This window comes from Trichoplusia ni, chromosome 14, assembly GCF_003590095.1.
Source record: "Trichoplusia ni isolate ovarian cell line Hi5 chromosome 14, tn1, whole genome shotgun sequence".
NCBI classification, from domain to species: domain Eukaryota; kingdom Metazoa; phylum Arthropoda; class Insecta; order Lepidoptera; family Noctuidae; genus Trichoplusia; species Trichoplusia ni.
Window position 1 is genome coordinate 2705111 of NC_039491.1, and position 24229 is coordinate 2729339.

The 24229-nt window shown below is 35.7% G+C and overlaps 3 protein-coding genes across 3 annotated transcripts in view; all 3 read left to right on the forward strand.

Annotated features, from left to right (window-relative positions):
* Positions 1–292: 292 nt before the first annotated feature.
* LOC113500632 (odorant receptor 13a-like) lies at positions 293–10398 on the forward strand. The gene is made up of 9 exons (XM_026881484.1): positions 293–581; positions 976–1163; positions 1909–2066; positions 3082–3335; positions 4179–4275; positions 4732–4831; positions 8804–8911; positions 9921–10085; positions 10342–10398. The coding sequence occupies exons 1-9, from the start codon at positions 467–469 to the stop codon at positions 10396–10398; spliced, it is 1242 nt and encodes a 413-aa protein (XP_026737285.1). The 5' UTR covers positions 293–466.
* A 5707-nt stretch (positions 10399–16105) lies between these two features.
* Positions 16106–18061, forward strand: LOC113500643. The gene is made up of 2 exons (XM_026881502.1): positions 16106–16582; positions 17511–18061. The coding sequence occupies exons 1-2, from the start codon at positions 16541–16543 to the stop codon at positions 17901–17903; spliced, it is 435 nt and encodes a 144-aa protein (XP_026737303.1). The 5' UTR covers positions 16106–16540; the 3' UTR covers positions 17904–18061.
* A 2500-nt stretch (positions 18062–20561) lies between these two features.
* LOC113500501 (A disintegrin and metalloproteinase with thrombospondin motifs 3-like) overlaps positions 20562–24229 on the forward strand; it is a 41661-nt gene continuing 37993 nt past the window's right edge. The window contains exons 1-4 of the mRNA XM_026881326.1: positions 20562–21144; positions 21218–21324; positions 21429–21597; positions 22365–22530. Of these exons, the coding sequence (XP_026737127.1) occupies positions 20577–21144; positions 21218–21324; positions 21429–21597; positions 22365–22530 (1010 nt within the window). The 5' untranslated portion in view covers positions 20562–20576. The remainder of the gene's footprint in view (positions 21145–21217; positions 21325–21428; positions 21598–22364; positions 22531–24229) is intronic.

Genomic DNA, 24229 nt, shown 5'->3' on the forward strand with positions numbered 1-24229 from the left:
AATATGTAATATGGTCACCGATTATGGAGACTGAATACACCCGCAAACATGAATTGCCTAGGCAACAATATGTTGGGCCTGTTTATTTGTTGGGTATAACCTAGATATTTTACCCTTAAACATTCGTTAATCATTTAAATATTAAGGTTTTCCCAGAAAATCTAGTTCTTATTTTGGTAAATCGGTAATTCTGCAGGTGTCACGATGAGTGCAATTTACCACTCGATTAAAAAAAAAGAAGAACAAGAAAGCTTAAAAATTTGAAAACAAAATATAGCAGATGGAAGGAACATTCACGTTATTATATTCACAAAAACACAACAAAACTTTGGAAATGGAAACCAACATTGACTGACATGCATGTAATTAGTGCATTATGTCAATAATTAATTGAAACCTAAAGATATATTAGTGGCTGTGGGATCGACCGCCCTCAATATCTATTAGCTAATTAGAGCAACGAACAATGAAGATCGTTAATACTTTTTGGAGGAAGATAACGCATGGGAAGGATTTGGATGAAGCCGGACCTTTGGAGAAGGCGTTCTTTGAATCCGTATATCGACTCTCTTATATAACAGGTAAAGATCATAATTCTATCTCTATAAAATTATTAAGTCCTGACGTTATTACGAGCAAGTCCCACTGGTCATATAAGCATGCAGTGTTAATACCTATAAACTTACAAGGCTTTAGTTGGGAGATTTTAGTATTTACACATAAGATGCATTATAACTTTAAAGTCTTTGTAAAATACATAATTTGGGCGATTTTTTATTTGGTTTTCAAGAATAAGAATAAATAACGTTTAGATGTTTAAAAATGTTGACTGGGCCTTCCTCTTTCCCTTGATCCGTTGTTCCCTCCCTTAAAACTTTTGTTGTTTCAACGTTTGTATTTTGTTTATCAGACTATCCTCTAACCAGTTTGTAAGCCTCTAAATAACCATTTGCTTATCATAATCCCTTTTTAAAGGGCTATCGACATCCGACGTCGATATCAAATACACGATATACAGTAGCACGGTTAGGATCCTGTCAGCTTTGGTAGTGATCTGTGAGATATGGCGCGTGCTCGGCGACAACCTGAGCCTGGACGAAATCATCTCCTGCATTAACGTCATCTCTATACACATGATCACTATCTGGAAACTCATGATAATGGTATGTTTGATCTGTTATCTATCAGGGTATCTACTGATTTCATTACTGTATATGATTGGCGAGGCAAGAACCCACATACGTATGTAAGTTTCAAGCAAATAGTAGCGAAAAGGGGAAAATGTCAAGATAATACGAATACATCGGTATTAGTATTAAAAGTACGATTATATATAAATGGGGCAAGATGTGGAAGCGAAACGGCTGAATACAAGGCAATGGTCTTTGATCACTGGTGTCTGACAAAATACTGGATTTCTTCTGCCAGGTTTTGAGAAATTCGAGTGTTGTTAATCCTCAATGGATGTCATGATACTTAAGTTACTATTCAGATTATTAAAAGAATCCAAAATAAATCCAAATAAATTAATTTCAAAACAATAAAGCAACCACGCCTTGTAAATAAGGTTATCTCGTAAATTACACCTTTTGAGGTGCATTCAGACATCTCCATAGCACTTTATTCCTGTAGTGCATAAAAGTTAGTGGACAAAAAGGATTCCATTAGGAAAAAAACCGATAAGTGCTGCGCAGTGGTTTATGCTTTTAAGTTGCAAGAATATTCGGTCTCTGGACAATGAAAATAACGTGGCTCATAATAAATGGTAATTTATTAATTTCAGTTTTCTGTCTCTTCCAAAAGGCGAGATACAGAGGAAATAAATAAACAAAGAGAGGCCTAATCCCAGCAGTGGATTATTCAAGGCTGATGATGATGATGATGAAATTATATGATTATGTTTTATAGGTGAGCAATAAAGACGTCTACAAGAAGCTGGCGAAGGCTATGGAGTTTTCTGATATATCTACAAGTAATAGAAAGAAAATAGTCGATCGTTGGGTGAACACGCACAGGAAATACTTGAAGGTGCTGATGACTCTGTCGTGCCTCACTCTGGCTGTCTGGTAGCTACTCATTTTAGTTACTTATTAAATAGTAAATATTTAAAGATGATAAATATTTTAAATCAGGCTTACAATATTGACGGTTCTGCAAACGCTATAAAAATTAAAATCGGTTGGGAAACAAATAAATTTGTGCGTGCCACCACCCAAACTTATTTATCACCCAAATTGATGGCCGGTAGGAACAACCATTGCCTATACTCGATCTTTATTTATACTATATCCGTGAAAATTTTGTATTAATAGCTATCATGGTTTAATAAATACAGGCTGGTGACAGACTGATTGCCGATAGCGATGCCTCAATAATTAAATTCCTTGTTTACCCTTTGGGTACAGAACCAGGTGTTTATACCCGAAATGCTCAAAGAAAGATACAATACACCTTACACGCTGAACCTCCGTCTAATTCGATTGCCTAAAGACGCTACAAGTTTCGAAGTAATTTCAGCGAATCCTTTGTCGTGTTTACTGAATCAAAGAGCTTAACACATTTACGTTGCACTTAGCTCAACTTGTAACGAGTTGGACTGCGAGCAACTCGAAGTTATTCCAACTTCGAGAAATGAATGTCTACATTCATTTCAAACTTCAAAACGTCTTTTACGCATTTATGCCAGGCGGTGTTTGCTTTTACTCAAAATTAATTGTAATACTTTCTAAGTAATAACATTTGAGTCTATTTTGAAGAGTCTGAACCCGAAACGTTAATAAAGTTGCACCATGTTTATTTTTTCAGTAATGAGGATTCATTATTTTGTACCATTTTACTATTTTGCGCTGTTCTTGCATTATAAATAATAATGTATAAGATGTACTACGTATATTCATTTTTAAAAGAGTAACTTATGGAGTTTCTTACCGATTCTTTTCCATATCAATGACATTTTGGAACACAGTACAGTCATTATTGTAACGTTTTGAAAGTGCCTGGAAAACGGTCTACTTGAAATAACACTTTTGATTTTTAATTTTGAAAAATCTTGTGTACTAACTGAAGATGTATATTACCCAGGTACACCTACCCACTTGTCGATGAAGTGGAGTACAACCTGATAACAGATGTGAAGGTGCCAATAGCCTACCACACGCCCACGCGGTACGCAATCACGTATGTGGTGGTTGGGATCATGTTCAACTATGCCTCGTTCCTGGTCATCATGTCTGAGGTCATCATGCAAGCCTACCTCATACCCCTCATCTGTCAATACGCTGTCCTCGCTGACTGCTTCGAAAACTTACTTGAGGAATGTGCTGTAGAGTTTGAAGGTACAAAGAGGTCAAACCATTGTTATAGTCATTTTAGACTCATAGTCATCGCATACACCGAACCCTTTTAAAAGTCGTGACAAAAGTTTGATATCTATCGATGAAAACATGTTAATTTGTGAAATCAATATCTGTCAGGATTATGGCTTTCGTTACCGCAAATGTAATAATGTGTATTTGTTAAAGATCGTCGTTTGTTTGGACCAGGAGTATAAAATGCTTCATTCTTTCAGGAACAAAAATGCCATATCAAAAATAAAGGTTCATAATTTCTCTTTTACTTTTTATGATCTGCACCCCTTTATCAGAAAGTGTAACGGGCCGTCATGTGCACATTGCTTTAAACATTCAACGTTCAACGTTCACAGGTTTCACCTTCATTGAAAGCAAATTAAAATGTCGCGAATTTCAAAGCGGATGGAAGCCGTCCTTTTTAACAAGAGGTCGAGTTTTTCAATAGCCTAAAGGCACTGCTGTCATACGTCAAATTTGGAAAATTTTCCTCTGAATTTTGCAAGGCTGAGCTCAGTGAACTAGGTCATTTATGAATGCTTTTACTCAATTGTCAAACGGAACATGTCGGTAACTGTAGACGAAATTATGCTTTTGCTAGTTCATTGAAATGAAGCGGGGTAAATTAGGACGGCCAAAACTAAACCTGGTTAAGGGCTATTTTTCAAGCGATCTTTTACGGTTAATTCAGGCGGTTGCAGAAGAGGGATACCGATTTACACCGTGTAATTTGCTCATAAAACAATAGCATTTACATAACATTCACATTCTATATTTTATATAAGTAAGTAGGTTGATTCTAAAAAAATTATAAAGTTATTTATATTGCAGGTATCAAACAGGATTTATTAGTGAAAGACACGAAATTCAAAGAAAAATATTTGGCAAGATTAAGTGAATTAGTGAGAAAACATCGGCTTATCTTGGAGTAAGTGCATATTATATACACATTTACGAAAATATATACCTCACTTGATAAATAGCGCAGTATCAGATTAAAATAGCCCATATCATTGCCAACCTTTAGCGGTTCCACTACATGCAAAAGGACGTCAATTATGAAAACAAAAGATGGTTTTAATTGGCAAAATCAGCCCTTTACACCGACGGGTTTGGGAAAACTTGTAGCCATACTAGAAATAACTGTCTTCTTTCCTGCCTTCTCTTTCTAATAAGCAATAGTGGAAGAGAGAAGAAACTATTCATCCATTAAACTAAATCGAAGTTCGATTGATCTTACATGAGAAGTTGTCTTTATCCGGTGAAGGCTGGTTCTATTTTAATCTTCTAACCATTCGGAAAATGAAAGAAAGATTGATTTACTATGATTTGGTTACAATTATCTGCAGCCAATTGTTATTTTATTCTTTGAACAATGTTTCAGCCAGTCCATGGATTTAAAAGCAATACTGAGCGCTCCCATGCTTGGGCAGTTAGCATGCAGCGGCTTACTCATATGTTTCGTAGGATATCAAGCTACAACCGTGAGTATTTTCAGAACACAATAAATAAAATGGAAAAGTTGGTCTGTGGGCGAAGTTATTCCAATAAAATATGGTTCCAATACTAAAACTTATACGGCTTTAAAGCTCGACTAGTTGGAGTAAGGCGATTAACGAGAGGATTTATTAAATGCGAGCAGAACTTTCGAAAAGGACGCCTTAAATGTTTGCTCACTAATATCGTACGGGATATTGTATTACCAGACCAGTTGACTACTTCCAGCGATTAACAGTTATAGGATTTGAATGAGATTGTATGGGCTTTTTAGGAAACTTTAATTTCTTTGCGATGATATTTGTTTGTGGATACAAAGCCGGTGCATATTATGTTAATAATTCTGGTTCATTAATCGAATCTTAACCTTTTCCGTCCCAACATGCGTACAATATATTTTAAATATAAAGTAAACTCGGCAAAAATATCTAGACTGAAAATTAACTTACTTACAATGATCCTCGAGTAAGGAAGTTCAATAGCTAAGTTTTATCTACAGTAAAAAAAAAAAAAAAAAAAAATATATATTTATTAAAAACATAGTTCACATTACTTAAATACATGTACGAATACAAATGACTCGGATGTAAAACCAGTAAAAATATCTTAATAGTCATAATCATAGGAGTTGAGTTAATCTACACCAAAACATAATAATATACGAGAAGGATGGTCTAAGGATAATATAGGGACACCCGAACTAGGTTTGTTTTAAACCTGTGTTTCGGGTTATCAGTGCAGAAAAATGATTGATGGATATTTTAATGTAATTCTATCACTTAATTGTATTATAAAAGACTAAGCAGGACAAGCTGTCCTGAATTATTTAATTACATTACCTGTACTTATTATTATAATTTCTAAGCTAAACAGTTTATTGTAATATTTCTAGCAATTTTTCCGTATCTGAGTAATTGAGGGACTGTAAGTATTCTGTTACCATTCTATTACACCTATTTAAGCTTACACTATATAACTTAAGTAGCCTGTTAAACTTGTTATATAAATAGGGTCCTTGAAATAAATAAAATCTGTTAGTAAAAGCATGTTGCGTTTGTGGGTTAGTGCAAACTAAATCCTTTCTTCTCTTGCCGGAAGGTACCGGGCTGAAACCAATTTCAGTATGCTGGAGTCGTACTATATGTAGAATAAATAACTGGCGTACTGTAAGTACTTTGCATTCCCTGTATAACTGGTGAGTAGGAAACCTGAAAGGACGAAAGGTGGCGACCTTTAGGATTGCTCTTTGAGCACGTTCTAGGGGCAAAATAATAGATTTAGATGCACCACCCCATGAGCCTATGCAGTAGGTAAGAATGGATTGGCACAAAGCCATATACACCTGGCGAATTAGATTAAAGTCTGCAATGTTGCGTAAGTGTTTAAAGATATAGATTAATTTACGTACTCTGGTGCATAATGAATCAATATGTTTACGGAAATTAAGGTGACTGTCAATAGTGACACCTAGATATTTAGTATTGTCAGTTTTTACTAATGTAGGGCAAGCGCATGCAGTCGCCGCGGACGCGCTCGTATTACACTTATGCGCATAAATATTTAGGTTAGTAGTCGACTTATTACTATTTCTCATTGAAAATAACATGTAATTTGTTTTACTTGAATTTAATGTTAGAATATTATTGTTAAGCCAGTTAGACACTGCATTAAAACCATTTTGGGCATTTTGATAGACCTCATCCTTAGACTTGCCTGAGAACACAAGAGCTGTATCATCAGCATACGATATAATGACACCATTTTGCAGAGACAAATTGCACAGGTCGTTTATGTAAACTAGGAATAAAGTAGGTCCCAATATACTACCCTGGGGGATTCCGTAACTACTGCTGTTTAGTCCCGCACTTCTATATTGACCAATTTTTACGCACTGCTCACGGTTATTAAGATAGTCCGAGAATAATTTGAGCTGTGTTCCTCTTATACCAATTTTTTCCAGTTTATACAATAACAGAGAGCAAGCAATGGTGTCAAATGCCTTGGCAAGGTCTAAGAAGATCCCCATTGTGTACATACCTTTATCTAGACTTGTACATACATAGTTAGTTAGCTGATGCACCGCTTGGTTAGTTGATCTTTTTGATCTAAAGCCAAATTGGCGATCCGAAAGCAAATTATTGCTCTCAAGATATTTAATAAGCCTAACGTTAATTATTTTCTCCAAAATCTTAGAAATTCCTGATAGAACTGCAATTGGTCTATAATTGGTAATATTGTTTTTGTCTCCGGCTTTAAAAACTGGGGTTACTAAGGCCTTTTTAAGCAGATTAGGAAATATACCGTTCGATAAACATAAGTTAAATATGTAAGTTAGTGGAGGTGCAATTATGTGCTTGAATCTTTTTAGTACGCTATTTGGGATGTTATCCCATCCAACGGCACAAGAGTCTTTTAAACCATCTATAATACTAACAACCTCTTTAACGTCCGTATCTAATAACACAAACGAATATAAGGTATTAGGCGACATATGTGTAGTTTGTGGACAAGAATTTCGGGAATAATTTTCAGCTAAATCTTTACCCAAATTGACAAAATAATTGTTCACTTTATTTGCCGCTAGTATTGGAGTTACATCTGTTGCTAAAAGTTCTAGAGCAGAGTCTGATTTCTTAGATCTGAAAGTGTTACTTTTAACAACTTTCCATATCAGCTTACTGTTTTTGCCGGCTTTTTGTATTTGAACTTTGTCATATTGGGTTTTTATTTTTTTTCAATAGGTTATTACAGAAATTCCTGTAGCGTTTGTAAGTAATGGAAAGCATCTCGTTATCAGGTGCAAGTTTTAGCTTTTGGTGAAGTTTATCCCTATGTCTAATGCAACGGAGAAGGCCAGGCGTAATCCACGGCTTAATATTGCTGTATTTTCTAGGTATCATTTTGTTAGAGGTATTATTACTAATTAAAGTTTGTAATGAACCAACAAAATACTGCAAACTAATATTTGGATCACTAGAACTGTAAACGCGGTCAAGATTTAAGTCGCGTATGTCGTTTTCAAGTGTCGTCATGTTTAATTTTGTTATGCTACGCATGCAGTTTTTTCTAGGTAACGAGGTTTGTAATGTTAGTAATATTGCTTGGTGGTCAGTAAGCGATGAATTCGTAATATAAGTTTTTGATGGTAATTTAGACTTTATAAATATGTGATCTAAGCATGAACCACTTTGGTGTGTAGGGTAATCATGAGCTGGCCATAGTCCATGGAATGTACAGATATTGAGGTAGTTATGTGCATGAGTGTTAATTTTCCCAGAAACAATGTTTATGTTTATGTCGCCTAAAAGTATGATATTATTATAAGACGAAAGCTGTTCTAAGATTATACTAAGCGAGTTTAAAAAAGTATCTACATTTTGAGATGGTGGCCTATATATAGCCAATGCTACTATGTTTAGGTTAATTTTAATCAAGAGGCTATTACAGCCTTGGAATAAGGGTTCTTCTACTGCTACTTTTAGGGTATTTTTAATATATATAACCAGGCCATCATTTTGATTGACATTTATCGCGGTTTTATACATAGTATAACCATCTAGCAATGGCAAATTATCTACTTGTTTTGATAACCAACATTCTGTAAGTACTATGATGTCACAACTTATATCAAGGTTCTGTAGAAGAACTTCAAACCCACTAAAATTTCGGCAAATACTACGAATATTCTGAGTTAGGAAAGTTAGTAGTTTTTCACCAGTAGGAATATTCTTTTTGCAGTTTTCGACATTGCAGATTATTGCTTCAGATACGGAAAAATGATCAATTTCGCTTAAGAGATTATTTATCATTGCGTTAAGATGTAAATAAGTTAATACAAAAGAGAAGTAAAATCTAGTGTTTAAGTGCTACTTACAAGTAAAATAATCGGCGCTCTTTAAGATCAAGATTGTTCAATGTACTGTTCTGATCAGTGAAAGCGTTGGTTATTTATCTTTCAGACCATTGCTCACAATTTGGGCAAGTTCATCATGACGTTCCTGTATTTGGGTTACAATATGTTCACGTTGTATCTGATTTGCCGATGGTGCGAGGAAGTCACTGTGCAGGTACCTACTTTTGTAGTACATTTAGTTGCTATAAAGTCTACAAGCAGAAGGTAAACATCGATGACACTTATATTAACCTGACTGTTGTGTTCATGATGCTCACGTATCCTGGCATTGGTTTATGATATCCCAAAGCCGGCGAAAGGGTTTTCACATGTTAAAAAAAACATAGAAAAAACCAAGTGTCTGCGCATGGATTTGTATGCAAGCTGGTTTGATCCTAAGGCAGGCAACGTGACTTTTTTAAGTAGTCACATGGACTTTCTTAATTATTCTAAGACACCAGTGACAAATAATGAAGGAAAACATCGTGAGGTTCTTATACCAGCTTCACCTTCACCGTCTTATCCCAGCTGTGGGACGTATGTACTCTGGAATTGTTGAGAAAAAATAAGTTACGGAATCAAAAGTTTACCTAGTCTAGTCCGTGATTTGCATTGTAAAAATACAGGTAACAAAATTAGGTCCAATACGAGACAGTTGCGCTTCGCAAGTACGGTAGCGAGCGCTTAAATTTGTTGATCCGATCATCTGCATTGCAAATGCTAGGAACATTCAACTACGAGAGAAAGCCATTGCAGATGCAGATGCCGCCTAATGTTAATTGTATGTATGTATGTGGACCGTCACTCGAGCATTGTCTATGTGTTTACCTTTGCATACACTTACGGTATAGGCACACTTGGGAATTAATGAAAATGTTCGTCTTTTGACGTTTTGCGAAAATTAGGCAAAGGTCAGGAAAAAATACAAATTTGGTGCATTTCACCATGTAGAAGGCAACTTGAAATGCCAGCATCAATATTTGCATATAAGCTTTGCAGGACTATCTGATCGTCGATCCGTGTAATCATCTTAAAGTGGAAAAGAAACTAACTTAGCATAAAAAAAACGAAAAGACTTCCTCTGTTCCTTCCCATTCTGAACAGTTTATTAATTTTTCACCATTTCACCAGCCTATTAATATTTCTTTTTTTTACAACAGTTTTCCTCTCTTAATTCGATGTAGAGTCAGCGTATCGGCGAGGCAGCATATTTTTCTGGTTGGGAGAGTGGAATCTCTCAAGTGCCGGGAGTGCGAGCTACCATGATCTTAGTGATAGCAAGAGCCAACAAACCCGTCGTGTTCTTAGCAGGAGGGATGTATACTCTGTCGCTATCCTCTTTCACAAATGTAGGTGGTAACTGTTTCACTATTTATGCACAAGATATTGTTGGAACACTTACTGCGAGCTTTTAGACTTATCGGTATTTGAAACCGAGAAGCCTGTTAAAGCTGCACGTAAAGGCTTTGCTTCCACAATCTCAACATTTGAAATTAGTTTTAAAAGGTTGTAGTACAGGCACTACATGATGTTTACCGCATCTCATAAGCTGTTTCCCAGTTAACTTTTATGAGGTACTCACATAAATTATATTTAATTTTCCAGTTGGTGAAAGCATCTTACAGCGCTCTTAACATACTGTTGAGAATGAGCCATGAATAATTCACGAGGTATATGATATTAAAACATAATTCATTTATTTTCATCGTACCTAAATAAACTTTATTGCACAATAAAATTACTAGAATAAACTGAAATATAAACATCATACCTTGCATGGCCATCATGCCATCATATGTGGTTTAATAAAAAAAAAAACCTTTATCTGCGATCCACTTCATGCTTAATATCAAACTTAAAATAAACATTCCACAAAATGGAGAAAATATTCTATAAATCAGGTCTTTCAAAAAATTAGACCTACCTTTAGTTTTCACAAATTGCTTGTCTAATAACTTTTGAACATATTACGATACTTTGTCCATGTATAACTACACTACACTTACAACAACAAAAACGATACCTGACGATATACAAATATATAAATGTCGGTTAAACAAAGAACTTAAAAAGGTATTAGCAATAACAATTCTAGTTGAGTAGTGAATAAGGCTTTGTGGGCACCGGTGATACGCGTTTAGCATGACAATGGCTCGAGTGCTTGCCGTCAACGCCAGAACGACGAGATATTCTGCGAGAATTGAGAATTACTAAGCTGTTGCTTGGATAAATAAATGAGAATACTTTGGAATTGTGTTATTGGATTATTTTTGTAGAGTTGCATTTGTTTTTAATAGAGCTCCTGATGTCTTCATAAGGGATTGGTGTGAAGTTTCTCTTGATAAACTGACTGAGTTATCCGAGAAACAATGGGTAACATAAAAAACAAAACTCCAATCTACAGCCTTTTTAAGATTAGGCAATTACTTACGTTATATCAATTGACAAATTTAGTTTACTGCTATTCGAACTAGCTTTCGATAAATAGTTTGTTATTTTCAGAAGCTCTAATTAGAAAGCTATTTCCCCAAAACGGATAGGAATATCGCGTTTTGGGGAAATCCAAAAAAAAAACGAAACATACAGTAAATCGTATGGACATTGACGAATATCCTAATCGTTTTCTCATTCAGTCTATACCTGATAAATACTGCAAATGGCATTATTTAATTTATAGTGCTCATATTAAAGTAGAGAAACGACTTTAAAAGAAAACAGTATTATCGAATACAGCACCCCAAAAATATTATAAAATTATTTTCCTTGGCTTTTACCTGGTATCATGGCCATTTAGTTGCCTGATCCATCATGACTCCATCCCAAATATTATATAGGCCAGTATCTATGAGACACTTATACGTTACGTGATCAAATATTCAGGCCTCCTACTTTCCCCACGAGCGAGTGACGTCACCGTCGCGTGCATTATTAATACAAGGTATTACAAAGATATGTTCTCATCGGGAAAGCCTGTAATTATATTTGCTGGTGGACACTGAACAGTAATAATCGATATCGGAATATGAATGTAGAGTTGTTGCATTGGCTTTATGTGAAGCTTTTGTTTAGGTGGACAGTTGTTTTTTCAGGATGGATGGAACTTCTTTAAAGTTTCGGTACCCAATAGGTTATATCGAAACGTCTGTATCTCATGAACTGTGATAGGTACCCAAACAGTTGAAATTTTGACAGGCGATGGATTTTTGTAATGCCATAATGCCCAAATTAAGAAGAGCTAAAATCATATATTTTAAAGTACTGTACTTGTAAAAATATAAGTAATTTTCTGAAAGCAATTTACAAATTAAACAAGTCGATGTCCTTTTATTTTCATTGTAATACTCCAATCTCACAGATAACATAAAAAAACTCTACGTAGCCGTTCAATAAACTGAAGAAGAAATTAGTCTGTGCCTCCGTCGTGTTTCTAAACCTTTGTTCGAGTTTTATATTGTTAAAAGTTTTCCCGAAGTTTTATATCTAACGACGTAAGTAGGACGGTGCCCATCGTTTCCAAGAAAACGATATTTCCAAGTTTCTCAGGAACAATACAAATCTAAAGAAAATCACTTCAAGTGTATTGAAACAAAAAGGGATGCTAAGTCGTGATGTTTAGTATTCCCTGCAATATTTATCATCAAATTTTTATCTCATGGGCTCTAAAGTTCACTGGATTTAGCATTTTTTTTAAATAAAGTTAGCCTAGCTGATATCGGTGATATAAGAAGCCATCCTCAAATTACTTATATAGGTTAGGCAAAAGTATCTAAAAATCTACAAACATTTAAAAATTGCCACATGGCCACATCTTCAAATCCAATATCGTTAAATCAGTACTAATGCCATTATGGATCCAAGATGATACAAAACACAGCGCAAAGCGGCATCTTCCTTCTACAACACCTGAAGGTGTGTTTTAAGAAATCATACAGCTAGGTACAGGTCACCGTGGCTTGCAAAGAATCAAAGGTTAAACTTGCAATATTCTATTACATTAGTTTTCCTTTTACGAGGCGTAAATACATGAACACATGTGGCGACAAACTTGTTTCTCTTAATTGGACATTATTCGAAACTGTGGCTTCTAATGAGGGTCTCCTAATTGGGTAATTTAATAACACTGGATATACAGCTGAGGACAAGCCTAGTTATTTATATTGAAGACTTGTTTTATAGGTGATTTGCAAGATGAGGTTAGGTACTCTTACTTACCAGAAAAAATGTTTTTATTTTATAAACTTACTTGCTGTTGCCCGCGATTACATCCACGTGGTTAAAAGATATTTGTTTAGAATTTTTGTTGTTTTACACAATTTTTCAATTTTCCTACGGGAACTACTTAAGAAATCGGGATTAAAGGTAGCCTATGTTCTTTTCTAGATCAAAGGTTATATGAATGCCAAATTTTATCAAATCCGTATAGCCGTTTTTGCGTGATTAAGTAACAAACATCCAAACATCCACACTTTCACATTGATAAATATTAGTTAGGATAAAAAGCCGGTCAAATAGAAGTCAAACTCATGATACAGAGGCTTAAAAGAAAAAAGGAAGTTAAATGACAAATATTTGTCACCCACCATCAAATTTTTGACCGTAATAGCGGTGCTTAACCTTGATCTATGCTACAGAACCCTACAAACGGCTGACAATAGCTGGTCATTCGCCATTTGCCTACTGATAATATGCAAAGGTCGTATATATAATGATAGGATATGTGTTATTAAAGGTAAGTATTGGGCTCACAGATGTGAAAAAATATATCTGAATTCACCATTCAACTCTTGAGATCAACAAGTCTAATAACGTCCTATAAAATTAGAAAGCCGTAGATCGAATATAAACTTCTTGGTTAACCTATTTGAGTTTATAGTTTTCTTTTATCATAAAGGTTATTGCACAATATTGGTTTCTGAAATATTTTCCTCGTTGCAAGGTAACGCAGAGTTCTAAAGAAATCCCTTTCTGAATTGTTTCTTGGAAGCGCTACCAAGAATTTATATTTTTTGATAAATGATTTAATAAAACTTCAATGGTTTCCGGTTGAAATTCGCAAAAGAATATCCGATACAGTTTCCTAATTTTATTATGTACAAAAGGTTTGAATTTTTACCAAATAAGGAAATCAAGTTAACAATTCTCCAACATTCAATAATTTTGTAAGTATGATGTGGCCAGAAATATTTTGTTAAATAAAAACCATTTGCGTCGCATAACACAGTACCCAAATAGACAAAAAAGTTTTTAGAGTCTCTAAATAACCACTTCCAATCTATTCCTACTTCTTCCTCCTTCCTTACTTCCTTCTTCCTCTACTTCTACTCTATTTTTTTAAGAAAAAGAAACAATTTACCCAATTATTTTCGCGAAGTAATCAATGTAGTCAATTTTTTTTTTGAGAAAATTGATAATTTCCACACGCAGATGCAATTGACTCTTCCGGACTTCATTTTTCCAAGTGACAAGAGTTCCCCCTAACCAAGATTTTCGGTTAATTCCAATTTGCCTTTGCAAAGTCCCAAGAATGTAGACAAACATTTATAACCATCAAGTTTAGACATCAGGGCCTTTGTAAGACCCTCCATATATTAATACCAGGGTCACTTTGTTGGCAACGATCGTGATGTTAGACCAAAGTTATCGAGTTTTGTTTAAGCACACACCAAACTACTGAACCATTCCCTTTGTAGTTCAGTGACATCAATATTTGAATATGAGAGTTAAGGTGGACGGGCCTGTTGGTCTAGTGGTTAGTGACCCTGACTGCTATACCGGAGGTCGTGGGTTCGATTCCCGCCCAGGACAAATGTTGTGTGATGAGCATGATCATTTGTTCTGGTGTCTGGGTGTAATTTATCTATAATATGTATGTATTTAGAAATATATAAGTAAATTTAACAGTTGTCTGGTTACCATAACACAAGCTCTGCTTAGCTTGGGATCAGATAACCGTGTGTGAGTTGTCCCAGGATATTATTAAAAAGGTTTATTAGGCAAATATTTTCTTGGATACCTCATATCTTTCGTCAAAGATTACTGATAAGAAAATGAGTCAGAAATGAATTTGATGGAAAACCATGCTGCGTTCTTTGTTCGTTTGATATTTAAATTATATTTTTTTAGAGTCAAGGTTATTAAATCATACTCGGTGCAAAAGCCTAGAGTACTTGGAGAAACCAAAAAATACACATGGTGGTTATTGTTCTCTTAAAGCCAATATTCTAAAATAAAAAGATTCTTGAAGCATATGACTCTACATTATTTGTGTCTGGAAAGAAAAAACTATTCAACAGGTATTATCGATTTATAATATCTTCTCTTCTCTTTATCGACTTCTACTACCATCAGAAAAGTATCGAAAATACCAAAAAATTGTTAAAATCGTACACTTAACAGTCACCTATGTATAAACTTTGTAACAGTACACTTACCTATACATATGCATCGTATTTCAGGTAGAGATCTTAGCCACATGTATCTCGTCACTGTAGCTCTGCTCACGACGTATCAACCGCTTCGGTTTCTAACGAACATCGTAATCCGACATTAACATGTGAATGACAGATTTGATGATGGTTAGTTTATCTGTAGCTGTTAATGTTCTTACTATCTTTATATAAATGTTTCTACTGAACGTCTGCATGATACAGAACTCCTCCTAATTTACGGAACGGATTCGAATTATTAATTATTTTTGAATGCGTTAGGGTGGCATTTTGGATGGTTTAAAAACACATTTTTATTAGTTGGTAATTTGAAAAAAAAAAACTTAAGTTGTTATCTTCTTCTAATATATAAAATTCCCGTGTCACGATGTTAGTTACCGTACTCCTCCGAAACGGTTCGACCGATTTAAACGGTTCGACCGATTTTTATGAAAGTTTGTATACATACTGGGTAGGTCTGAGAATAGAACAACATCTATTTTTTATACCTCTAAGTGTTAAGGGCTGCTTACACTAAAAAAGAAAATTTTTTGGACGAAATTGATTGATTTTATTTTTTATAGTGCTTTAAAGATACATAGGTCAGCTAGTATACTACATTAGTCTTCTCATTCATACTTTGTCTCATAACATAATAGCTTGAAATATCATGCAGAATAACGTTTGTGGGATCCGCTAGTCGTTATGTAAGACGTTAAAAACTTTTTCGATAACAATTACTCTATATTTGCATGTTTATTATTGCACATCACGAAAAGGTTGTTCTTTTTATTATAGAATATTAAAATATTATTTGTTCTGTTAAAGCTTATACGCGTAAAGTTTAAAGCGATTCAAAATATAGAAACAGTAATAAGAATATTTATTATCGATTATTTAAATCACGAAACATTAAGCAGCATATTAAAACTAAACATTTTTGTTCAATGTACGTTATAGCCGACATCTTCGGAATATATTATATAATTTTAGCAAAAGAATTGGTGATTCATGACAGCAAGGAAGCGCTTATAGATTCCAAACAATTCGCAGACAAAGAATAGATCACATGTCATATTAATAGATATGTATTTAGCATATTTTTAAAGAAACTCTACTAATGGAGCCACTTGACGTAAACAATAACAATTATAATATCATATTATAATGTTAATTCACGCGTATTGTTATAAACCATTATGCTGTATGAAATACATTGAGTAGGCAGGTTGAAAAATTAGCCAAAATGTCTGAATACCAATTATAAATAGTGGGAACATGAAATGAGTCTCAAAGTTGTTGGAGACAGGGAAGAGTACGGACCTGATCAGCTCGAGACTACTTCTGCTCAAGAGTAATCTAAGAATATCTGGAAGAAAATGTATCTACCAGGGCTACTTCTTGCGTTCTCTTATTTGCAAGTGAGTTTATTTTTCTACATTTTAGGGCCACAAAGTTTACAATTTTTATTTTTTTAAATAAAAATTGCAAACTTAACAACTAGCTAGGTATAGTTGAAGTTAGTTTGATATACACACAATAGCAACATAGAAGCTGTAGTGTAAAATGAGCCGGATAAGACTCTACATTGGGCTGACTCTACACTCTACTTCTACAATTAATAAAAAGAAAATTTTACAGAGAGGGCTGTAAAATTTTCTTTTTATTAATTAATTAATTTTGAACATTTAGTTGAAGTTCCGGCTGCTGGATATTGACCTTACTGGAATAAGCTTTTTATATCATACACCTAGTTCGCATATCTACAGTTTAATCCCAATGTAGAGTCTTATCCGGCTCATTTTACACTACAGCTTCTATGTTGCTGTTGTGTGTGTATCAAACTAACTTCAACTATACCTAGCTGGTTGTTATCATAGTATATCTACGTTGGTATCAGACATTTGATTTATAGTTGACGCGATGCGAACCGGATCCTTCGCTTATGATCGCGACATTTGGCACAGGCGTCATCGTTTGTTTTTGATTGATACACAACATGTAGTTATTAGCTTTTATCATTTACTTATACCGACATCGTTTAATTCGTGGTTAATTTGTGTTTCCTTCGTATTTTGTTCGTTCGCAATTTTGAACTATTGTATCCTTTAAGTTGTTTTGGTTTTTTGCGATCAGTTCACAAGATGGTTTCTTAGGTTTACGCGAATATTAGACAATGAAATAAAATTTACGGATTTTCTTGCGGTTTAATTTTAGATTTTAGTTCCGGACGTTTCGTTAAGAAGATAAGAGATCCTTTAATAAATATAAAATTTTCGAATTATATACAAAAAATGTGTAACTACTGTTCTGTGTGTAACGTATTAATAAAGTATTTATCCATTTCAGTCAGCTCAAGGACCAAACGATGTGTATGTCCGCAAAGGCTCTCTCGAGAGCTTGGCTGCTGACCTCAAAGCCACCTCTCCAAACTTAAACCTGGAAGTCTTCAAAGATTCTGCCATTTACCGAGAGGGCAACATGGGATACTATCTATCAGAGAACCTTCGCGAATTTGTATCTGGAGGTGACGTACAGCCTACTGAGCGTGGAATTATCATCACCATCACTTTCGATCCTCCTAAAACGGCTGAAGATGAGACTACATACGACCAGCATCTGGAACATATAGTCCACCTTCTTCGGCAAGCTGGAGTCGAACAAAGCCTGGTCTCAGAAGACGAGTCTTACATTAAACCCATGCTTGAATATTACAATAGTCTCCAGACCACATCTGCTTAAAGAAAATTAGATTAAAAAAAACTTGAGAATTATTACCACAACCGATACTGTTAGAATCAAATTCAATTTTAATTGTTACTTCTTGCACTGGCTGCGGTTGCACTTTTCTGTCCTTGTTGTTATCTTGCATTTGTTGATAAATATAGCCTTCTATTAAACTTGGTGATATTATTTAAGCTTAAAATCCTGTTACCCTTACCCCTTCATATCTACAAGTTTCTGTGGGAAAACTAATAAATACTTATAAAATTCATTCAATCTTCCCATATAAAATTAACAACAGCTCCTTAAAGGCATATGACTGATCATATGCCAGAAGAGCATAATTTTTTCTTGAAAAGATTTAATACCTATTACATTTATACGAGTTCCGTTCTAAGAAATGTAACATTTAAATTACATGTACAAATACACCAAGAATCGCATTTCTGCATCACACAAATGCTTGTCCGATGCAAGGATCAAACCCGCGAAACGTCGAGCTCAGTTTAACGTTCCGAAAAATCGTTGTAAATTTTTCAGTTCTTTCTAAATTATTTACAATATAAGTACTTACAAGGCGCTGGAGAACATATGGAGAGGCTTATGTCCAGCAGTGGACAGCTGAGATGATGATAAGTATTTACTATTGTTACCTTTGAGAGAGTCTGAACAAAGTTTGTTTAACACACTGTAGCTACTCGTATTTGTGAATACCTATTCATTTCGGTTAGGATCAAGCGTGTCGCGTGGCCCATTATTCGGTCATACACCAACATTTCGAGGTGCGGTTTATTGTAACAATGCTCTATTAGTGATGGTCGCCTGTTCTGCTGCTGAATCTGCTTACTCATGCCCCGTGATATCATCTGCCATCTGCTCAACTACATTTTATAATTCGTTAATTTTGGGATCATGATTAACAATTGCAAAAAGTCCTTCTGTCTTGTTTAATTTACAGTATTATATTCAAACGACAACGAGTTAATTATTTTGTGCCGTTAATTAATCAATCAATATCACCTTTCGAGGTCCACTGCTGAGAAAAGTCCTCCCCCCATTACCGCCACAACACCCGCATCTCCGTGTACCATGTCACTAAATTTTAAATTAATCTAGTCTACCTAGTTCTTTTGCTCTTTAGTTCACAGTGCATTCTCAACATATATTATTCTAAATTCTTTATATCACTTGTTGTAAATTAATGCTTCCTTCACCTAAACATAGAATAAAATACATACACGAAAGCGTAACGAATGTCGGTGTCAATGCGCAAATTACTTGTAACACGTAAGCATCCAATTTTAAAACAAAAGAAGCAATTACAGAACACACAGTCATGTTAATGAGTAGCAAAATGTCGCCGAAATACATTGCTTTTAATTGAAATAGACGGCCCTGAGTTAAGATGAGACCATCCACAAAATACACATGTCTATTTAAAATATATGAACGAATGCATTGTAATATTTGCGTGCGAACTTGCGAAGCAAGATATAGGTTAGGTATGTATGCGTCAATCACACGAAGTGTGCTGTAGACTTGTTATGCTAAGTCCACAACTACAGAATCCACATACGTCGGGTTGAAACTGAAATTGTGACGTAGAGAAATGTCACCTGCAGCTAATTTGTCACAAATAGCGTCGCCCACAGTAACCTCAGTGGGAGCGAGAATGGAGTTAATTGGCGCCCAGTGCTCGCAGCTAGCTCGGACAATTGTTCACGCATTCAATCGCTGAATGAAACAGATTTGTACTACAAGAATGTTTCTTTAACATTGCAAGCTAAGAGTATTGAGTCTGAGACTACTTATATTTTCTTTTAATAAAGTTGCGCTTAATAGAACAGGATATAGACTATTCGAGTTGTTTTCAAATTTTGTTGTATTTTGTTGAGTATTTTGCGAGTACTTTGAAGTTTGTGGAGTTATGTTGGGCAGCGTGTAGGCCCGGCTTAATATGGTACACGTACAATGTATTGTGGGACTGTGTATGGAACAAGCGTCGCCCGTTCCACGTGACTGAAATATTTATCAAGCACACATTCATAACATTAGGAATTTACTGCAAAAGTATTGCATGTTTTAAATAAATCTGCTTATGCATTTATGTCCGTTGGTAAGATATTTGGGAAGCTATGAAGCATTTACATCCCATCATTTTTGCTTCCTTTAATTTCTTGCCGCAGAAAACAGTTTTTCGTTTTTTTTTTCCTATTTTACACGAAACGTATGAGTTTTTGTATAGTCTTGTGTAAATATATTGCGTCTCTAAAGACAAGGCAGCTAACACATAAGTTTATCGTCAAAATAAATAACACATTTTGTAAAACATACTGTTGTTGTGCACTATCGGTTCAATTAGCAGTGCAAAAGTTCATGCACTTGACATTTATCGCAGAATTCTTATCAATATTGACTACAAATTTGCAATAATTGTCACAGTGGAAGGAAACGACTCATCGATTATATTGAATCTAAATAAAAGGAAAGTAAATTACATCTAACACAAAACAATCGGAAGTTCACGTGCACATACACAGATGTAACGGAGCTATACGCTAGGCGATAATAAAACAAAAACAGGCGCTCGCCCTTTGTTTACAAATGACGCATGAGGCATGAAGCACATGCAATCTATAAGTCGCGGAGTCGTTTACCTTCCGCGCGACGAGACGCTCGCCATGTGCGTAGATGCGTAAGCGCAGCGCGTCGTACGGCGTCCGGCAGAGAGGCGGAGCTCGCGGCGCTGCGCGGACGATGCCGCTCTGGCTGTGGGCGGCGACGCTGCTGGCGGCGGCCGGCGCCGGCGCGTGGGCCCCGCCGGCCCGCTACACCCGCCACCTGCAGCTGCTGGGCTGGCAGCTGGAGCTGCACGAAAACAGAGCCATAAGCTCACCATACTACAATGAGTGTCAGTTTTATAAAGGTAGAGTCGTAGACGAGGAGGGCTCCTCAGCGACGGTCACGGATTGCGATGGCCAGCTGTACGGGCTGCTGCAGGTCGGCGGCGAGGAGTTTGTGCTGCAACCGACGAGGAGTGACAAGTCGCACGTGCTGCGGCGTCGGGACGTGGAGCTGTCGGAGAAGGCTGCCGCGTACAACCTCACGGGTGACACGGTCACCGACCTTGAACTTGACTTCGGAGAGGAGGACGACCCGGTGCCGGTGCCGCATGTCCGGCCTCGACACAGCGAGCGGTACTCTGACTCCGACGTCGAGTACTTTCGTGGAGTGCAAACAATCAGTAGACCACTATCAGGTGTGTTCAGTGTGGTTCGACGAATTGGGAAAATGAATAGCGTGAATGTGTATCATTGTCGTTAATGTTTTAGGTGTCAAGGGATTGTGGCTTGAAATGGCCATCGTGGCCGACCATACGATGATAAAGTTCCACGGTAAAGAGAGAGTAACGCATTACATCCTAGCATTAATGAACATCGTGAGTATTCCGCCGCTGTATCGGCTCTTGTGTTTATTTTCGTATGACGCTCCCGTTTGGAGTGCATGCTTTAACTCATTCAATATTTATGTAATACATTATAGGTCAGTGCCATCTTCAACGATCCCTCTCTGAACTCGAACATGACGCTCGTCATCAACAAATTGTTTCTGATTGAGGAGAAAGATTATGTAATAAAAAATGGGAACGTGAAGAAGTCTCTGGAGGCAGTGAATAAGTGGAACTACAAACATTTAATGAAGTTGCCGGCAGGTGCAGTATATACTGAACACTATCTAATTTTTAATTCCACAGATCATCAACTGTGGGCTATTTATTGTAATCTGCTACAAATCTTAAAGCCAGTAGACTGTGTCACAAGGTTTAGTTTATTCTAAGATTTATTATGATAACTTCCGTTATTCGCACTAACGCTTCTCACTCTATTCGCATGTCACACTATTTTCACGAAATGTTTTTTTCCTTGTCACTTTATAACCACTCATTTTGAACCAACGATATAAGTCAAACAAATATATCGAAAAAGTAACATTATTCGTGACTTTGACTGTTTCTCGATAAAGAGCTCTTTCTTTTGTTAATACTATGTGTTTTCTTGATAATATGCGACACAAACTTATTTGCTCAAATAATTTTAACAGCAATATTATCTGGAAATTAATAAATTGTTTAGCAGTAAAAAAAATGTAGAGTATTATCCCGAAATAAGGAAAAATTAAGTGACTAAAACCGATCATTCTAATACTTATCATGACGCAAAATAGTTCATTATCAAATTCATTACATTTTTTAGAAGTGTTCTAACTTTTAAACGTTAAAAGAAAAATTGCAACAGTACCCGATACTAAAAATCTATATTCAGTTATCGTAGTACCGAAATTGATTCCGCTATTAAAGGGATTGATGTAAAGTAGCTCAAAACAGCAAGAGTCAAATAGAGTAGCCAATGCCATGTATCAGAAACTAAATATAGGTTGCAAAAGAAGTGGAATTTTGAATGTATCCCATATTTACCACAGGCAGCACTGGCTGGGACGCAACAGTCTGGTTGACCCGGTCCCAGCTAGGCGGGCCGTCCGGCTTCGCCCCCGTGGGAGGCGTCTGCTCCAGAACCAGGTCTGCCGCCATCGACCGGGACGAAGGCCTCACCAGCGCCTTTGTCATAGCACATGAACTGGCACATCTGTAAGTGATATACTTGACATTTTTTATTTGAGTTCTTGTTTTTTGTTTTATTTGTATTAGGAATTGTTTAGGATAAAAGACAAAATTTTAAATTTCGAACGAAGCTAAGAACTCTTCTTCATTAAGTCATCAATATTCTACTTCTGTGCGCTTTTATTTAAAAACTTTAAAAGGTTCGACTGATTTTTAACAAACATATCTAAGAACACTCGCATATTAGGTTATTTAGGTTGTCTTTAGAAGAAGACAAACTAAATTGAAATAAAAATCGTTGTAACTGTTCGAGAGCTATGATGCCATAGTCAGGCGCGTTAAACTTATAAGACATCCAAAAAGGGGTCAAAAATAAGGCAATGTTCCAGTTTAGATTTAGTACAAATTATGCATATTTATATGACATGTTATATGATGTAACTCGCTGTAACGATGTGTCGGGAAGTGTCGATAGATAACGACTACCATTCAACAAAACGACACAACCACACATGTCAGTCCCTTATTTACAGTATAAAAACCAAATATCCAAAAACCAAATCTAAGGTACTTTTTAGGTATAAATTCTTCTTATTTTTCTAAACGACATACAAAAACCAGCCTTATCACTTCGTCATTAACGACAAATTTTAATCAATACTTTAAATTAATAGTGTGCTTTAATCACCCACTGATTGACACGAAACCTCAATTACGCCTCTCAATTCAGTAAATAATCTTGGTTCATACATTATGTAGACAAATCGGTGTGTACCTATTTATGCGGGTAAAAAATTGCCTACCAAATGTTGCGATCAATCAGAGTGCCAACTGTTCTTGTGTAGTTATTTGTGAGTCTATAATTGTTTTTGCTATGAAGTTTGTTCAAGATTATCGTTTATTTCTGTTATTTCTAACATATGTGAGTTTGGGATATATGTTTTGATTGCACGCTGATTTTATGAAGAAAAATTGCCAAAAGACAAAACTAGATCAATGCGATTTTTAAATACAGCATTTCTGTATGCGCAACATGTTGATTTTAACTTAAAAATAAAACTATAAAAATGATTAAAAATACAATACAAAATTGTATCATTCATGAATACAAGAACCACGTTTTAAAGTACGATTGCTTCGATAATAATGACCTTTATTACTATTTAACTATTAAACAAAGGTCAACGACCGGACTGAACGAGTAGGTTTTCAGTTTTGTAGCAACAGATAAATATTTTTGATGGGGGCCTAACATCGCCTTTAGAAAGACTGTTCTAAAGTGCAGATGATGCAACTTGGCACGTCGGGTAAGAGCTACAAAATATCGCTGTCCCCGTTTCACAAAACTATCTTGTATACCTTGATCTCGCTCTATCAAACTTTTATCTGTTTTCTGAAGCGCCAAGTTACATCGGTCCCACTTTCACTTCTTCGTCTCGACTACTTACTTAGAAAGCTGTTGGTAGACCCCCGGTTTTTCATAGCAACAGTTTTTACCATCGGTCAACTATGTGTAATTGAGTTCCCTCTAATGCATGTATTGCGTGCAAGACTCTGAACAATTCTTTAGACAGGAAACAATTTCGCAAGTGTCTGTTAGCTACATTTAAAACAAGTGCCAAATATTATAAATATGTACTTGTTCTTGCTAATATTACGGTAAAAAAAAAATCCTATTTTCTCGTCATGTTTTATTTATATATCTTCAAACATTTACCATGTTTAG